Raw genomic sequence first — 16,866 nt, 5'->3', positions numbered from 1 at the left:
AACCCGAAACACAGTGAAGTATTTGTGTATTAGTTTCATATGCCAACATCAGCTCTATTCAGCTCAAAAGGTATATCCATAAAACTTGAAAAATAAAAAGGGCCGACTGACATATTTTTAATATTATACTCTCTCTTTTTTTAGATGTAGCTACTGCAATTTTATGTTCAGGCAAACTACGCTTACCTGTGGAACTATATATTTCCACAGTAAAACTTTAATAAAAATATATATTCTATGGCAGTCCTATCTGAATTTTTTATCAGCTAATGTATAACTGAATGAAAATGCATTTATCCTATTGTTCCTATGAGTATTTTCTATTTTTAAAATTACACAAAATGCCTGAGATTAAAACACATGAAACATGCTTTGCTACTGATTAAAAACAAGAAAGTATTCATTTCATTAATTGTTACAGCCAAATCAAGAAACTGCTGGGAGGTTTTTGGGTTTATTTGTTTGTTTTTTGATCAACTTGAAATTCATTATTGCTACAGTAAGAGAAATATGAAATCACTTTGCCTTTGCCTCTTCACAATCTGGTTAGTGATGTTCTTCCCCTTCAATGATTAATTTTCATTTTAATTAGGTCTGACACTGCTATGACTTTATTATGCGTTCTTACTGAATTAAAAACATTCTTGAGATTTGCATGCAGTTTGCTTTTAAATTCACAGTCTCCTTCATACCATGTATGTGTATGAGCATAACTGACTGCAGAAGAATGTGCTAGTTCTCACTGAAATGTTCAACCTGCATTTGGGCCGTGCCACTTCAGACTGTAGGTGGGCGGTCACATGATGGGTTCCTCCCACCTGGACCCTTCCCCATCTGCAAAAAAATACCTAGCATGTCAGGGAGAAGGGCAGATTATAATGCTTCTCCCTTGCATATCAGAAAACTATGTGGAGGAGATTTCTAGAATGGAGGAATATGCCATCATCAATGGGAATCAATGGTTTGTGAGCTACTGTGAAGTCCCACTACAGCCACAGGAGTGAGGACTACTGTCAGGTGTGGAAGTGGTTGCTCGCGAGTAACCAGGCAGGACTCCGACCTGTCTTCTACAGGTTTTATTGGTGCAAACTATTTACAGTGCAGAACCTCAAAGTTCATGTCCGTCTTAGTCACTTGCAGGTTCCGGGAGCTGCCCCTTCTGGTTTTTCCCCCAACGTAAGAACTTAGACATCCCAAATCTCCGCCTCCCCTTCTTACGTTTCACCCCTCTGTGCAAGCTGGGCGACAGAAATGACATGTGTGTTTCCTGGCCAGCCGGGCTAGGTGAGGCACTTGGGCTCTCAGTCTCATCTTCGAGCCCTCCCCTCGCCTGGCTACCCCCTTCCCCCTTCTGCTCCACTGGAGGTGTAGCTTCCCTCACCGCTGGACAAGGAGCTGCTCCTCAGCAGCATCAGAGGCTCTCTGTATTCCCCTGCCACCCTCCCCTGTTCCAATAGCAGTTCCCGGACAGCTACCAATCCTTTTCCTCACACTGCATAGCACCATCACCACATACATTTCTCTTCCAGGCAGGGGCAGAAGGCAGATGGGGCAGCAGCTGCCACTTGCCATTGATCTTCTTTTGTCTGCCCAAAGAAATGAAATGGTGAGTGGCAACATCTGTTAGGAGCAGCCACCACAACCCATGAGGAAAGGGGCACAGTCTGTTTGCTTTCCCAAGCAAGCCACTGAGCAAGTGGTAATGGTGGCTAGGAAAAGAAGCCGCCTCAAGCTCCTCAGTCTGATTCTCTGGGCCACGCCTGTTGCTCTTGGTCACCACTGCCACCTGCCAACTTGGCTAAGTGGGCACGTGAGTGAGGGTGACTGTCATGCTGCAGTCACTTGGGTTTGAGTCTTGCAGATAAGGATGTGCCTTCAAGACCCGGAACCAGGTCTGGGTACCACCCACCCACCCACCCACTAAGATTATGTTGCTGAAACAGATGGATGAAGTTCAAGAAACAGTGATACCTTACTGCTCAGCCTGCCAAATTGCTCTTTACAGCCTCATATAGAACAGGAAGGACCCTGGGTTTGGAGATAGAGGGACTTCTTGTAGAAACTGAAACATGCCAAAGAAGCAATAACGCAAGAGAAGATTAGGGAAAGCGTTTGAAAAGGACAATCGGAACTGACAAGATGGGCTCATAAGTACGTAAATATGTTAAGAATGCCGTGTATTCTTTCCTGCCGGTGGTCTTTCATGCTACAATTGAGACACAACTAGAAAAGGGTGGGAATGCCTTAGCTCCTCTTGTCTGTACAGCAGTTTATTAATGGATAAAAATTATTTTGGCCTCTAGCACTTCCACAGTCTTTCATGTTCTATGAACCTTAAATTTTTCATTTTTAACTTTTAAAACAATAAAAAGTGCTAAGATTTATTGGCCCGAGAAGGAAGATTCCTGATGAAAAAGCTATAAATCACCTTGCTTGGCCTGGAACTTATATTTCTCAGCTACAAATCGCTATCTTTATCTCTTAATCTACTTATGCCAACTCACTAAAACCTGGCCAATATCCAGTGAGGAAAATGTACAATTTAAATGACTTTTATTATGAGATTCCCCAACATAGCATTAAAAAATAGCACTAAAGCCAAATGCTGAATGATAAACCACTTATGATCCATGCTTTTCAGTTAAGCTTTGTGTTCTTCCAATAATTAATGGAATTAGTTGAGAAAATTTGGAACTTGATTTCATAATTTCATCATGGATTCCGTGCCCCCCCCCAACTTCAAACCAAAGGATGGTTGAATTATCATTTTTTAAAAAAATAAATCTATGGCATATTGATTTAGTTAGTATATGCTAAGTAGTATTTCATCCCCGGTTCAGTAAGCTTCCAATATTTCAATAAAAGACCAAATTTTCTACGGTTGTTCAGACTTAACAGCTATGGTTTATTATTATGGGAATGACCCTTGATGAGACTCCATCTCATGTGACCCCCCCCCTTCTTTGAGCATTTTTGGCAAAGGAACTGGAAGTTTTTGCTTCTTCTTCTGCCTAACTGCAGTTCGTTGTCTTGTTGGAATAAAGACAAACTGCAATTTGTCTTATCTGTGTTTTATATAAACAAGTCAACACCAAACCTTTGCTTACACAGCCAGCTTGCCTTAATAAACTATGGTTAAGATCAACCATAGTTTGTCCTGGTTTGGACAAAATGACAAGCTGCTATTAGTCAAAATTGGAAGCCAAAGCTCTCTGATCTTCTCTTTGTGGCTGTGCCACAATAGAAGAAGTGGCAGCGGAGTGTATGAGCTCAAGGTTTGTCTAGAGTTGTTCCCATAATGGCAATCATAGTCCATTGTTTTATCGAACAAACGGGACAGATGTCTCAAATTCTGTTGGGTGATATTCACATGCCACTCACTAGGCTCCAGGAAAACCAGGTCACAGGAAAAAGGGAAAGACCACAGAATTGTGCACACTCCTCAAAGCACTCCACACTCACTCTTGTATATTTGACATCAGCGAACCAGATCAGAATGAAACCTAGTACACTCATAAGCCCAATTCATGTGTAATCGTGTAACGCTAGAATGAAGGAAGTGAGGCCTTCCAGATAAAAACTATCATCAAATCTGATGATTGGCAGTACTGACTGTTGAGAGATGGAGTCTAACAACCTCTGGAGGGTCACAAATTCCCCAGCCCTCATGGCTTAACATTGTGAGAACATCCTGCAGTGAGCCTCAGGCATACATGTTCATCTCTTCATTCTTCTCTTTATGCATCAAGGGGAACAATTGAAAGCTTCCACGTTTAGTTTTGAATTAACCACAGTTTACCATTATATCTGAATCTGGGGGAACAGATGTTTATTTTAGCTGTGTTTAGTCTGAATAATTCAGGCTCTGAAACTACAGCTAGAGGATTTGAACTAGTTGGTTTAAATAACCACAGGTAGAATAGATTATGGTTTCCTGTGTCTGGGCACCACAAGAAACTGATTTATTCAACATTGAAATTCTCCTATTGTTTTTGAAATGCTAAACTATGGTTTCACATTTTGTCTGAACTGATCCAGAAACTCACTTAAATTATCTGGTTAATTTTTGCACTGGGTTAGTACTAACAACTAAAGCCAAACCTAGGTAGAAAGGTGGTGGTAGTAACAATTAATATGTGCAAGAGGGGAGGCACAAGATCACATGGACCAATCTTCTGAGTTCTAAACCTTGGTTTATCTGAACTGGGCCTATGATGGCGAATTGTACTGATCCTCTGAGCACATAGTAGATACCACAAAGTTTCTTAGAACACAGTCATGGGTGTCATTCATACACATATAATGCAGGAGCATATTCAATAAATAATTTGGTACTTTTATATGCTATTGCATCTTATGGAGCCAATGCTTTACTCAAGTTGATAGCTTGCAAATTAATCAATATAAACAAATTGTATTCTAGTTCAGAGTCCAAAGCATATTATAAGTGCTGCATTATTTCTGTTTCAAGCACATATATTATTTTAAATTATTTTAGCAGTTTCCTCAATGTAACTAAACCATACAAATATTCTGACATGCAAATTAAATAATAAGCAGAATTAAAGTTCTGTTTTCAGGGATCAAATTTAAGCAAAATTGCATAAACCACAGGTGAGCCATGGAATAAAATTGTTTCTAGAGATCTCTTGCATTTAAGTACTGGAAATGGGAGCAACAGACAGTCATGTCAATCCACTGGTACTACCAGTGCCTTGTGTCTAATTCAAGTTGCTTCTATCTCAGCGTTCTCATGATACCACTGTGATAAACAAGTATGACTTAAAATGTTCTTACCTTTGCTCTTCGAGCTAGCTTTGACACTCAAATTTCCACTGAGATTTGATAAAGATGTTAATAGGCAGGGTTTCCTAGGATCTGGACGAGTTTCCATAGAAATGACAATCTGAGTGGTGTGGATAGAAACCTTCTGACAAAAGGAAATGCCCATCCATAAGTTTTCTTGGGATGCCTTTTGTCCTCCATCACCATGGTCTTCAGAGACAGAAATCTGGCTTTTGTAACACTGGGATGTTAATGTGTCATCCTTCTTTGGAAGGCTATCAGCTGCTGAAGCATTTTCCTCCTGAGTCTCATCATCACTTTTGCTTCTGATCTTTTTCAGAAATTGTTTTACTTGATCCAACTTGACAAAGCTCAAATTTGCTTTCAGAGGCTTTGATATATCCACATTTATCTCCGCTGTGGGACAAATAGGAAAGTAGGGGTGGAGAAAGAAATTTGTCTTAACCATCCCCCCCCCCCTATAAAAATTATGCATCCTCAAACAATTACTTAATTTACTGTAAAATGAAAGTTCAATCCAACTGCTTTTCAAAGAAGGTAATAACCTGGCTTCCTACTTCAAAGTTAATTAATTAGTGGACTTCACTTCATCATGTTTATTAATTTCAATGGACCTACTCTGAGTAAAACATAGTTGAATACAACCCAAATTCTTCAGCAATCTGTTCTTGGCTAATTGCATTTATAATTTCATAAATATTCAAGGTGCAGCCCTTCCAGCAAATGTTTTAACAAAACACATAATGAGAAGAACATTGTTTTGCAGATGGGGGGGGGGGGGGATTATGTAGTAAAAGTGTTGGGAATCCTTAAAGTAAAACTATGCAAAGGAAAAATTGTGGTTATGCGGCTTCTCCTCCAGTCCTGCTGCAGTCCTGCTACCCAGAGGTAAGCCATGGCTTGGCTTTGCATTACAGTACTTAATTCGTTCCGGAGGTCCGTTCTTAACCTGAAACTGTTCTTAACCTGAAGCACCACTTTAGCTAGTGGGGCCTCCTGCTGCCGCCACGCCGCCGAAGCACGATTTCTGTTCTTATCCTGAAGCAAAGTTATTAACCTGAAGCACTATTTCTGGATTAGCGGAGTCTGTAACCTGAAGCATATGTAACCTGAGGTACCACTGTACATCTAAACCTGAGTTCATGGTTTGTTTCACTTTAGACCAAGTGTGGAGAAGCTTTGGCCCTCCAGATGGTGATGAACAACAACTCTTGTCATTCCTGGCCACTGGACATGCTTGCTGGGGCTGACTGGAGTTGTAGTTCAGCTACATTTGCAGAGCCAAGGGTTCCCCACACCTGCTTCAAACAACCCATGAGCTTTAGCCAAAGTTGGTTCTTGATGTACGGTTTGTGGTAGGGGAGAGGAACCATGAATCTGAGCTCAGCTGTAATGCTAAACCAAACTATGCCTTAGTCCCAGGTAACATGGCAACAACAGGACCAGAGAAGCATCACAGCACAAGTTTTTCCTAGGACTATCCACACGCTCCCATAGTCACACTTAGCCATGGTTTAGTTTAACTTTATGTGTGAACTGGACCACAGTCTGGACCAAAGGTTTCCTTTCTGGAAGTTCACGTTACTAAACTGCCAAACAGCCTTTTAAGCTTTCCTGCGGGACTGCTGAAAATCTTTAGTGTGCTCATGCTCCTTACTGGATTGTAGACATTATTCCCATTTAACTATTGAATTCAAAATCTCAGTTCTTCATAAACTTTTTGCCAAATTGGAACTGGAACATGGATACTTGGAAGTTTATCTGATGCCAACTGAACTTGGTTCCAATGTAGTGTCTGTAGGGAGGTCGTTCTAGTTGTTCACCTGATGCTATCTGAGAGGTATGTTCCTTAACGATATCTTTAAAAGTGTGTAATGTGAAAAGCTTGCCTCTTTTCTCCTTTTCTTCTTGATCCAAATGTTAAAGCTAACAATCTTGCCCAGCCTTTCCTATTGCTTATACATGATGCCGGAATAATGATACAATGAACAAACGACCTATCCTATACTTTTATTTCATTTCTTTTCTTGGCCATATTCTTCTCCAAGCCCTGAATTTCTACTTTAATTGTCCAGCTCTTGATGCTCCCATTCATTAAAATAATTTCTCTGTTCATTTTAGTTCAGCTTCCTCCATTGTTCAAGTCATGTCAGTATTTCTCAAATATTTCTCAAATTCAGTATTTCTCAAACATGGGTCCCCAGCTATTGTTGGACTACAGCTCCCACCATCCCTGACCACTGTCCTGCTAGCTAGGAATGATGGGAGTTGTAGTCCCAACAACAGCTGGGGACCCAAGTCTGAGAAACACTGCACTAAGCAACAATTAATCTATCCAAAAAGTGAAAACCTAAAAGCTCAAGGGCTTTTGGGGTGTGAAGAGAGACACTTGATGAAAACAAAAGCAAGACTATGAAGATTGTGATATCTCATATGGATGGAGAAGGTACAATTTCTTGCTGTTTGAAGCATTTCCTAGAACTATGCTTTGCAACAACTAAAACCATACCTGTGTTAATGAATATTTACTATCTGGCACAGTTTTCTTCATTCTATTAAGAAATGCAGCTATCCAATTACGTCACTATTTCAAAAACCTATTTGTAACAAAGCAATGAAAAAAAAACCCCTACCGGAGTGTTCGAGTGTTTTTGCAAATGACCCTAAGTTAATTAGAAAAGTCTGCACCCCGGTCAGTTCCCCTTCTCACATGTCAGCTCTCATTAAATCAAAAAATTCTCATTTCAAAGTTAACCAACACCATGGTTAACAAAACTGTTAAACTGGGATCAAGTGGGCACATTCCTGGGTTTATATATGATGTCATGCTAAGCAGCCCACAGCTGAACTCGCAAAAATATGAATGATTTTTCAATATAGTAAGTATCTGATCTAATGCTAATTCTCTCTCTATAGGCTAACTGTGCTGGGAACAGGTGGCCCTGCTTTCAATTATGGAGGGCTAACATGCCAGTGTGAGGCCTGGATTAGTTCACCTTCTCACAGGGAATTTGCCTCGGTTGGGAATGGATTTATTATGGCTTCACACATGGAATGGAGCTCATGTCAACTGAGGGCAGTGACACATCATACGATTCAAATTAACCTGCTGTGGACTGTTCCGCAGGGCTGAGGCTGTGTATTAAAATGACGACATTTTAAAACAGCTTGAAAGAAACCAGGATTGTCGAAGTGCAATGGTTCCAATTTGTTCCAACTAATCTATCACCTGCTGGAGATATTATTGTAGTGGGTTTCTGGTAGCTGCTATTTTCCAGGTTTCTCCAAACCACTGACCTTGCTAATGGGTACAATTGTTGCCTTTGGAGGTAAAGGGGGAGGGAACCCTACAAAGTGCTTTTTTATGTATGGTGAGAGGTATGTTATTCATCACAACATGCGACCAACAGAAGTGGGGGAGGGGAAAACCTAGACAAACAAACCTCTTGCAGCCTCTTTGCTGAAAGATAAAACAGAGTCTACCATATTCCTTAATTTGACTGGATAAAATGCTGTACATAAAAATAACTCATACAGCTAAAATTTGATGAACTTAATAATTTCATACATACAGGTCATTCCAAGAAAACGACAAGGGCGTGCATTTTGGCAAAAGAAAGCTTGCATTTTTCTTAGACTTGGAATTAGTGACTATTAGGTATATTAAACTTTATGAATTGCTGAGAGTTTTTGTAATATATTTTCACAAAGACTGGGATAAAGTATGTCGGGAAGCCAAAACATCCCCAAATTTGATGTTTTCATCTTTGAAAAATATTAAATTATCCATCAGAAAGAACAGTGAGGTAATAAAAAAATATGATAATCTCCATCATGGCCAGTAACAATTAGCTGACCAACAAGGGCTTAATATAACTTTGCATCTTTTCAAATGCAGTTCACCACTATTAGTCTGCAAATAGAGAACAAGATGGTGCATGTTAAAATAGAACTTTAAAAGCTACCAGCTCATGTACAAAAGAACAACTCTTCTGGATGTGCTAAATTTAAGGATTAATAAATTAATAAACTAAATAATTAATTAAATAATTAATAAACTAAATTAATAAATTAATAAACTACAGTTTGGTGACTGAGGCCTCCTTCTCTCTCTCTCTCTCTCTCTCTCTCTCTCTCTCTCTCTCTCTCTCATACACTAACCTAGCAGCATGCAAGTCCCTTCTCAGTGTGTGCAAATGTACTTAGTATAGGTGTGGAGGGGGGGAGGGGGAAGGAGACCTCAGGGAAGTTCTCTCTCTCATTACAAACAGGTAATGTAAATTTAAGGAGGCAAATCTTTCATACACACATTTGCATTTATTAGTGTAAAACGTCACATAAAGTGAGTTACATGCTAGCCTACAGTATAAAAACTGAAATCTTGAATAATTTTCTCCTAAGTATTTTACAAATGAATGGAAAGAGCTGGTTTAAAAACACTGTATAGCTTGACATTTATTCACTCTATAAATTTTGAGATAATTGGAATTTACTTTGCTAGCATTCGTAAGAGTTGAAATAAAAGTGCTGTAAAACAAATTTAGTTTAGTTGGCCCTACGGTAATCAATAATAAATGTATACACCTTGGAATATTTATAGTTGTGATATAATTTTAAGGAATTATTTAACATAAACCATCAGCCCACATATTTATAGAATGGCACACAACTTAAATACCAGCATCTGTAGGGATGTATTTACTCTCTTTTTCGACTATTTATGTGGTCATGTTGCCCTATGTGTGGAGTGCCACCTAGATTATTTTGTTTCGGTCATTTGAAACTTGCTCCATGCATGTGGGTTTTCAAACAGCCCAGATCAACTCCTGGCTGAGGGTTCCATACCTGTTTACTGTGAATTACTACTGATACCATTTTTTCAAAAACTACACTAAGGGCTTATCTAGACTTCCTTTTGCAATCTGCTTTCTGAGCACAGGTCTGTGATTTCCATGTCCATGTCTGAGCGGGGCTTTTTTCCTCTCCTCCTGCTGCTTTCTCTGGGGAAACTCGCTGTTTACTGCAGAATTGGAACAAACAGCAATCCTTGGGAAAACTGATGGACAAAAAGCCCACAATCGGACACGAAACTGGGAAGCACGGACTTGGTTACCCAGTGAACACTACCAGTTAAGAGAAAGAGGGGGACTTTGAACCTTGCCTAACTCTTGCTTGCGCCTCTTGCTTTGCAAGAGTAATCATAACGGTATGCTTACCTGGTCCATTGAGGAAGTCTTTAATCTGCAATGAGATGAGAGGAGGTGGGATGCCGCTTTTAGCATCGATTTCCCCTGCCACTGTCTGTAACCATGTCTTGCAATAGTCCAGAGTTTCTGGGAGAGTTTTTCCAGGGTCTACCACAGTGAGAAGAGTCTGGTTATGACATGTTGCTAATACGACAGCCAACAATGTAATAAAGTAGTGAAGGGAAGTAATGTGCATTCATAGCTTTTAAATATCTATGGCTGGTTCATATACCATCTAGTTTATATAGATAAAGTCCTGGCTCATGTGACACAGTAAGGAAAATTGCAGGTTGATGGGTTAGTGAGAAGTGGTAGCCTCCTGGCAAGGAACTCACAGCTGCTTTTCTCCTCCCTGGTCCTTTCTGCTCCTGTGCAACACCAAGTGTCCAAACCAGGCTTGTGATTATGGTATCTACTCACTAACCACAAACTGTAGCCAAGAACAAACCTTTACAACAACTCAGGTTAGGGAGGAGAGAACTAAACCAGAAGTATGGGGTCTGTCTTTGAACCCACACATTCACCCAGCCCTGGTAAACCATGGTTTGGCTTACTTTGTCTTGCTGGGCCACAGTGTACACAAATATCTCATATAAATACTATAATATGATAATGATAGAATTATAGAAAATTATAGAAATGGCTCCAAATCATCAGATACTACCAACAAATGTTTAAAGGTGCCATGTATAAACAGTTAAGTTCAGTGTAACTAATAGGTGCCTATTAACCGTGCATTCAAAATAGGTCTATGATCTAATTTTTAACTCTATTAGCAATGCATTCAACATTTTGTAGCATTCTTTTCAAACGATAAGCACAAAAGTAAAAGCAAGCAAATAAGAAAAGGAATAAACTATAAACAAGCCTTAGAGATCAGAAAACCACATGTTTGGAAATGCAGTAGAGTGGTTCTACTTATGGGTTATTTGATACAGTTTGCAGTTTCACTGACATTGCAATCCCCTTTTACTACTAGGCTTTTGAAGTTAACTTCAGTAGCTTTTCCTCTTGGCCCTCTTTAATGAAACCCCTTTGCTCAATCCTTAATATTCCCAATTGTGACTCAAAGTTCACATTTGGTACTTTTCAGTTCTCTGTCTTTCTTCATGTCCTGGACAATGTATATGAGAAATCAGCACTGAGTAAAACTTTTAAAATCTATGGCAACCCACAGTCTTTGTTATAATATTTCTATTGGGTGTTTTGTTTTCTGTTCTTAAGTAGCTGCAGTGCTTAAGCATTAAAAAGAACCGCTTTAAGAATTTTAGCCACAAAATTGTTTCATTCTGGCTTAATCCCACACTGCATTACCACCATGACCCTTAATCCTCTTTTGTTCTATAGTGATGTTTGCAGAGAATACTGCTCCCTGATAGTTAGATAATTTAAATATGTTACCAATAGCTTTATTAGCAAGTAGGATGCGGTGTTTTCTTTTCAAGTACGGTAGTTTCATACTTTTGCTTATAGTCAACATATGGCAGTGTGGTATGGACATATAAAAGTCTGTTTTGGAATGCATTTCTTGACTTAATCACAGGATTGCTATATAACCTGGCAGATATTGAACCTTGTGTAATTTCAAATAACATACTGAAACCCAGTAACTGTGACTTTAGTTCTACATGGGAAGTCAAAGGTTAAACTAAAAGTTAGAACATTCCTCTGTCGGTTTTTCAATATCATTATTTGATCAATATTCAGGTCTTGATTTTACAACACTGTGCAAGCTTGCGCTATATATTTTACAATAAGCTCTTCCTTTTCTTTCACTTAAAATTACTGCCTGCTCCACCGGTAATTACGGTACAAAAGAATACAATACTGGATAGCTTAAAGGCATTTTCTGCATAGAATGCCCTTCAGCACCAAGACTGGGTGTTTTGTTTTGTTTTGTTTTGTTTTGTTTTGTAAAATCAACCCTTCAAGTTCATTTTATTTATTTCCAATATTTGTATACAATTTTCATCAGAACAGATCACAAAGCAAAGAAAAAGCAAAAATGCATATGTAAAACAGCACTGAATTGAAAAATTTAAAATACAGAAATAATATATAAAACATCCAACTACTTTTGCCTTTTTAAAGGTGTCAATGAGATTATAATTGATCATCAGATACTACAGATTCTCATGCACTAAAATTAAATTTGTCATACTGCAATCCATTACTTTTTATGAGTCCTTAAATTCAAATTCTCCTTCTCTCTGTGTGTGTGCCTATAAAACCAAGTGTATCTGTTTAACTGACAAATTAAAAAATAACAACTCATTAACATTCACCTGAGAGTTCTTAAATAACTCAAACTGAAACTGTTGATTTTTCAACAAATGTATGTTTCATAACAGTACATGCATGTTGTTCTTAACCTTTAAAACATCTGAATTGCTCCATGTAAAATGGAGTGCTTGCTGTGGAGCAGTACAATTGTTCTTAGCAGTACAATTGTTTCTTTTAAGCAGTACTGCCTTAAAATAGGGCTGCCATACGCCCAGATTTTCCTGGACATTATTGGGATTTCAAAGGCAGAATTGATTTCCTGGGGGAATTTCTGTCAGGGGTTCAGGAGCAGAAGCATAGGGAAGAGGGGAGATGGAGAGCGAAGGGGAAGAATCTGAGGGCAGCGTAGGAGAAGATGACAGTGGCCCGAGAGATTCCATGAGCCTCTCCAGCGAATCGGAAGATTCACAGAAGGGGGCGCCAGTGGCCAGGGCAAGGGGATTCCCAAGGGGGACACTCCAGGAGCAAGGGGCCAGCAGGGACTCCCAGAGTAGCAGTTGGAAATCAGGACCAGCTTCCCCACCAGAGCATAGTGGGGGGGGGAAGAGTCCCAGGTATCGAGGGCAGAGGATTCCACACCAGGGAGTGAAGATAAGTCAGGGCTGGCCACGCCTCCGTCGGAGAGCCAGACAACGGAGGGGAGGTCAGATCCGGGCAGTATCCCGGAAGAGGGAAGCAGTGACAGAAGCAGTGTGACGGTCAGGAGGAAGGTCACTGGGTTGGCGCGAGAGGCAAGTTCAAATGTACAGGAGCGCGGGACAGCAGAGAATGAGGATTGGGAACCGGGTCCTAAAGCCCGCCGGAGACAGGGGGAGGAGTCAGCCGACTCAGCGTCGGAAGAGTCCAGAAAGGGGAAAGCCCCGGCGGGCAGGAGGACCCAGAGGAGGAGAGAACAATGGAAAAGGTGGAGCAGGGCTAGGATCTTAAACTGGTGTCAGAGGGGAGGAGATTCAGACGGGACTTCGCCGGTCTAGGGTTTAAGACGTAGGGCTGCGCGCTGCGGCTTTGGAATGGAAGTTGAACTTCAATAAAGACTTTTGTACATAACGACGATCGGGCGTTGGTCCTCTGTGAGCTGGGACCTAGGGGCAGCTCTGACAGTAAGTCCCGTCTCCTAAACCTTCGCAGCGTGAGTTGAAGCGGCGAAGGGCGAAGCTTGGTGCTTTGCGAGCTCACGAAGATCGGGAAGGATGAGTGCGGATGAAAGAATGGCAGCCTTGCAAGAAGCAGTCACAAGGCTCAACATGGAAATAGCAGCATCCAGAAAGAGGGAGGATGAAGCAGCCGCCGCCTGCCAGGATCTGCAGACCAGGTTGGAAATGCTGATCAAACAGGGGCTGCCGGGTGCCAGACCGGAGGGAATTGGTCTCGGTAAGAGGGGGGGCAGCCTCGTGTCCCATTTCGACGGGAGCCTGCAGCAGTATCCTAGTTTCAGAGCAGACCTGGTTTTTGCGCTCAAGTTGCTGCAAAAGGACTTTAGAGATGAGCAGGAGAAAGTGGGCTTCATACTAACTCATCTCCATGGGGAAGCAAAGGCATGGCTGCGCAATCTGTGGCGCGATAATGACCCAGCCCTCCAAAATTCGGATGCCTTTATTAAAGTGATGGATGCTTGTTTTCTATCGGCTGTGGATGTGGATGTGGCCAGAAGGGAGATCCATGGACTGAAACAAGGCAAAGCCACTGTACGGCAATATCACTCCCGCTTTTTTGCATTGGTCAACGCGCTGGGATGGGAAAAGAACCTAGGGGCAGCTCTGACAGTGGCGCTTTGCCCTGGATCAATAAAAAAATTGCATTTTTGTAAAAAAAAAACCCACACACAACCCCCCCCACGACCCTATAGAATACAGCAGATGTAACATTAAAGGAGGGTATCCATTAGACCTGTCAATCCCTATCAAAATTTTTGAGATTGCTAAAATGGATAATTAACGAACTATATATCTGAAGGAGAAATTGCATACGTTCACTGATTCTGTCTGAGAAACATATTCCATTTATTTTCTATATATATGCTTCACAATTTTGTAAATTTAGATAAAGAAAAAGATTACTGAGAGGGCACATAATCTGAATAACCTAATGATTTGTGTTATAGCAAAACCATCATCCTAATGAATCATGGATAAACTAGTGAAAAGCATGATTAAAACTAGAATTAGAGAACATGTAGATGTGCTGTGATTTCAACACAGGGAAGCCTTGCCTCACCAACCACTTAGAATTGTTGTATCAAAAAATGTAATATAGAGGAGGAATGGCATCTTAGTAGTACAGGTCATGTTCTGTATACAGAAGATCCCAGGTTCAATCCCTGGCACACCTAAGTTAACAGGATCAGGTAGAAGGTTCACCGCTGGGAGAGATCCACTGCCAGTCAGAATAGACAAAACTGGGGCAGATGGGAGAAGTCCAACCCAATATAAGGCAGCTTTCTATGCAGCTGGTGCAGTCTATAAATAAGTAGGTATTCTATATTTAAACTTTCAAAAAGCTTTTGACAAAAGTCATTCAGATTCTTAAGGGGGGGGGAATATTAGCAGTCATAAAGGCAGGAAGACATGCTGATGCATTATTAGTAAGACAGAATTAAGAAGCAGAGATTAGGAATAAATTGACAGTGGAGAAAAGTAACATTTCCTATCATATTAGCAGAGAGAAAGAAATAGTAACTTCCTCCTCCAGTGTCCCAACCTATCACACCAGATCAGGAACAGGCTGCAATGGCTTCTTTATAGAACATCTGCGGTGTATGTATCACACTTCCATATGAGGAGCTTCTTTGCTGTCTTCAGCTTCAGGGGAGCTCTGCCCACAAGCTATACACACACACACACACACACACACACACTTTCTTCTTTCAGAACCCTACATTTTCTTTGCAAGATACCACTTTCCCCCACAAAGTACTAACAGATGATCCATCAGACCCGAGCTGCAGGAATTGGCTTGAATATTAATGTTACTAACTGAATTAAATGGTTTAAACAATGTCATGCACAGTTCCCAGTGACATATTTTCTGGTAATAAATAATACATGCCAAATATCCCTGAGATGTGTGTGGCAAATCTAATTTATTTATTTTTTTAAACCGCCAAACGATGACGCTGACACGATAGGATGACCACATTCCTCATGAGTGATGGAATAGTGAGTTTTGACCACAAATCCTGACAATTATGAGACAATTAAAACTTCATGGAGCCACATCGTTGCTTTGTTTGGTCAAAGTAAAGCCACATTTATTTTTCTTAGTAGTCTGTGCTTTAAGGGTTGACATTTTGAAAATAAGTCAATGAAATACTGCTAAATAAGCCACCACAACAACGGCTTTGATGCGATACTGGTTACTTGATAAAATACCTTAATTTATTTAAATCTGGTTGTTTGTTTATAGGTTTAAATAGTTAAGAAGCACCACAGACATGGGCACAAAGAGGAGAGAGATGGCAATGGGCAGATGGACTAGATACAAAGCTGGCACCATTCGAGCAAGTGGCCAAACAGAAACCTTCGTGAACAGAAAGTATTCCAAAATGGAATAGTTCATGGCTGAAGCATTCAATTTATTCATTAATCTAGATTCTAGATGCTAGTAAAGTCCTGCAAACAGGGAAAATGACCTACCTGACGACCACACACTAGACCCATCTGAGGAGCACGTGGTATTACACATACTAGTGATGCTGCTTTAAAATGCTCCTGTTACATCTCAGAATAGAGAAAGAAAAGTGTGTACGGTCCCCATTGTTGTCATCACCATTTAAAGGTAAAGGTAAAGGTAAAGGTAAAGGTACCCCTGCCCGTACGGGCCAGTCTTGACAGACTCTGGGGTTGTGCGCCCATCTCACTTAAGAGGCCAAGGGCCAGCGCTGTCCGGAGACACTTCCGGGTCACGTGGCCAGCGTGACATCGCTGCTCTGGCGAGCCAGAGCCGCACACGGAAACGCCGTTTACCTTCCCGCTGGTAAGCGGTCCCTATTTATCTACTTGCACCTGGAGGTGCTTTCGAACTGCTAGGTTGGCAGGCGCTGGGACCGAGCAGCGGGAGCGCACCCCGCCGCAGGGATTCGAACCGCCGACCTTTTGATCGGCAAGTCCTTGGCGCTGAGGCTTTAACCCACAGCGCCACCTGCGTCCCCTGTCATCACCATTTATTCCTTATTAAAAAGATACTTGGTGCTATACACTAATACAGCACACAGGCCCTGCCCATATGTTCAAAATCTAAACTAGAGGCAAGGTGAAAACTTTGCACTTGCTGGGTACATCTAAAGTAGCTCTTTGGATCCCAGCCAAGTTATCAGTTCAGTTTCTTCAGTATTTTATTCTACAGACAGCTTTAGTACAGATGGCATTTATTCTCACTATGATTTTACTCTCCTTTTTGCTCAAAACATTTAACAAACTTGTTAATATCTTTAGGCAGAAATTTGGAGAATAAAAATGTGGTGTATTACATCTAAATCTAACAATGTATTTCTTTTCTGAAAATGAAATGGATTGCCCAAAGTTTGGCAAGAGGA

General features: G+C 40.8%; 1 protein-coding gene across 6 annotated transcripts in view; it reads right to left on the bottom strand.

Annotated features, from left to right (window-relative positions):
• The window catches only part of VPS13B (vacuolar protein sorting 13 homolog B), a 398,969-nt gene that overhangs the window by 90,997 nt on the left and 291,106 nt on the right, over positions 1–16,866 (bottom strand). For all 6 annotated transcript variants that reach the window (XM_079984696.1, XM_079984699.1, XM_079984695.1 and 3 more), the window contains exons 35-36: positions 10,023–10,160; positions 4,798–5,202 (exon numbers count right to left, since the gene is read on the bottom strand). In XM_079984696.1, the coding sequence (XP_079840822.1) occupies positions 4,798–5,202; positions 10,023–10,160 (543 nt within the window). The remainder of the gene's footprint in view (positions 1–4,797; positions 5,203–10,022; positions 10,161–16,866) is intronic.

The sequence above is a fragment of the Podarcis cretensis genome (assembly GCF_951804945.1).
Source record: "Podarcis cretensis genome assembly, chromosome: 7".
Lineage (NCBI taxonomy): Eukaryota > Metazoa > Chordata > Lepidosauria > Squamata > Lacertidae > Podarcis > Podarcis cretensis.
The sequence above is the reverse complement of the archived record's forward strand: the minus strand, read 5'-3'. Positions and strand labels throughout refer to the sequence as shown.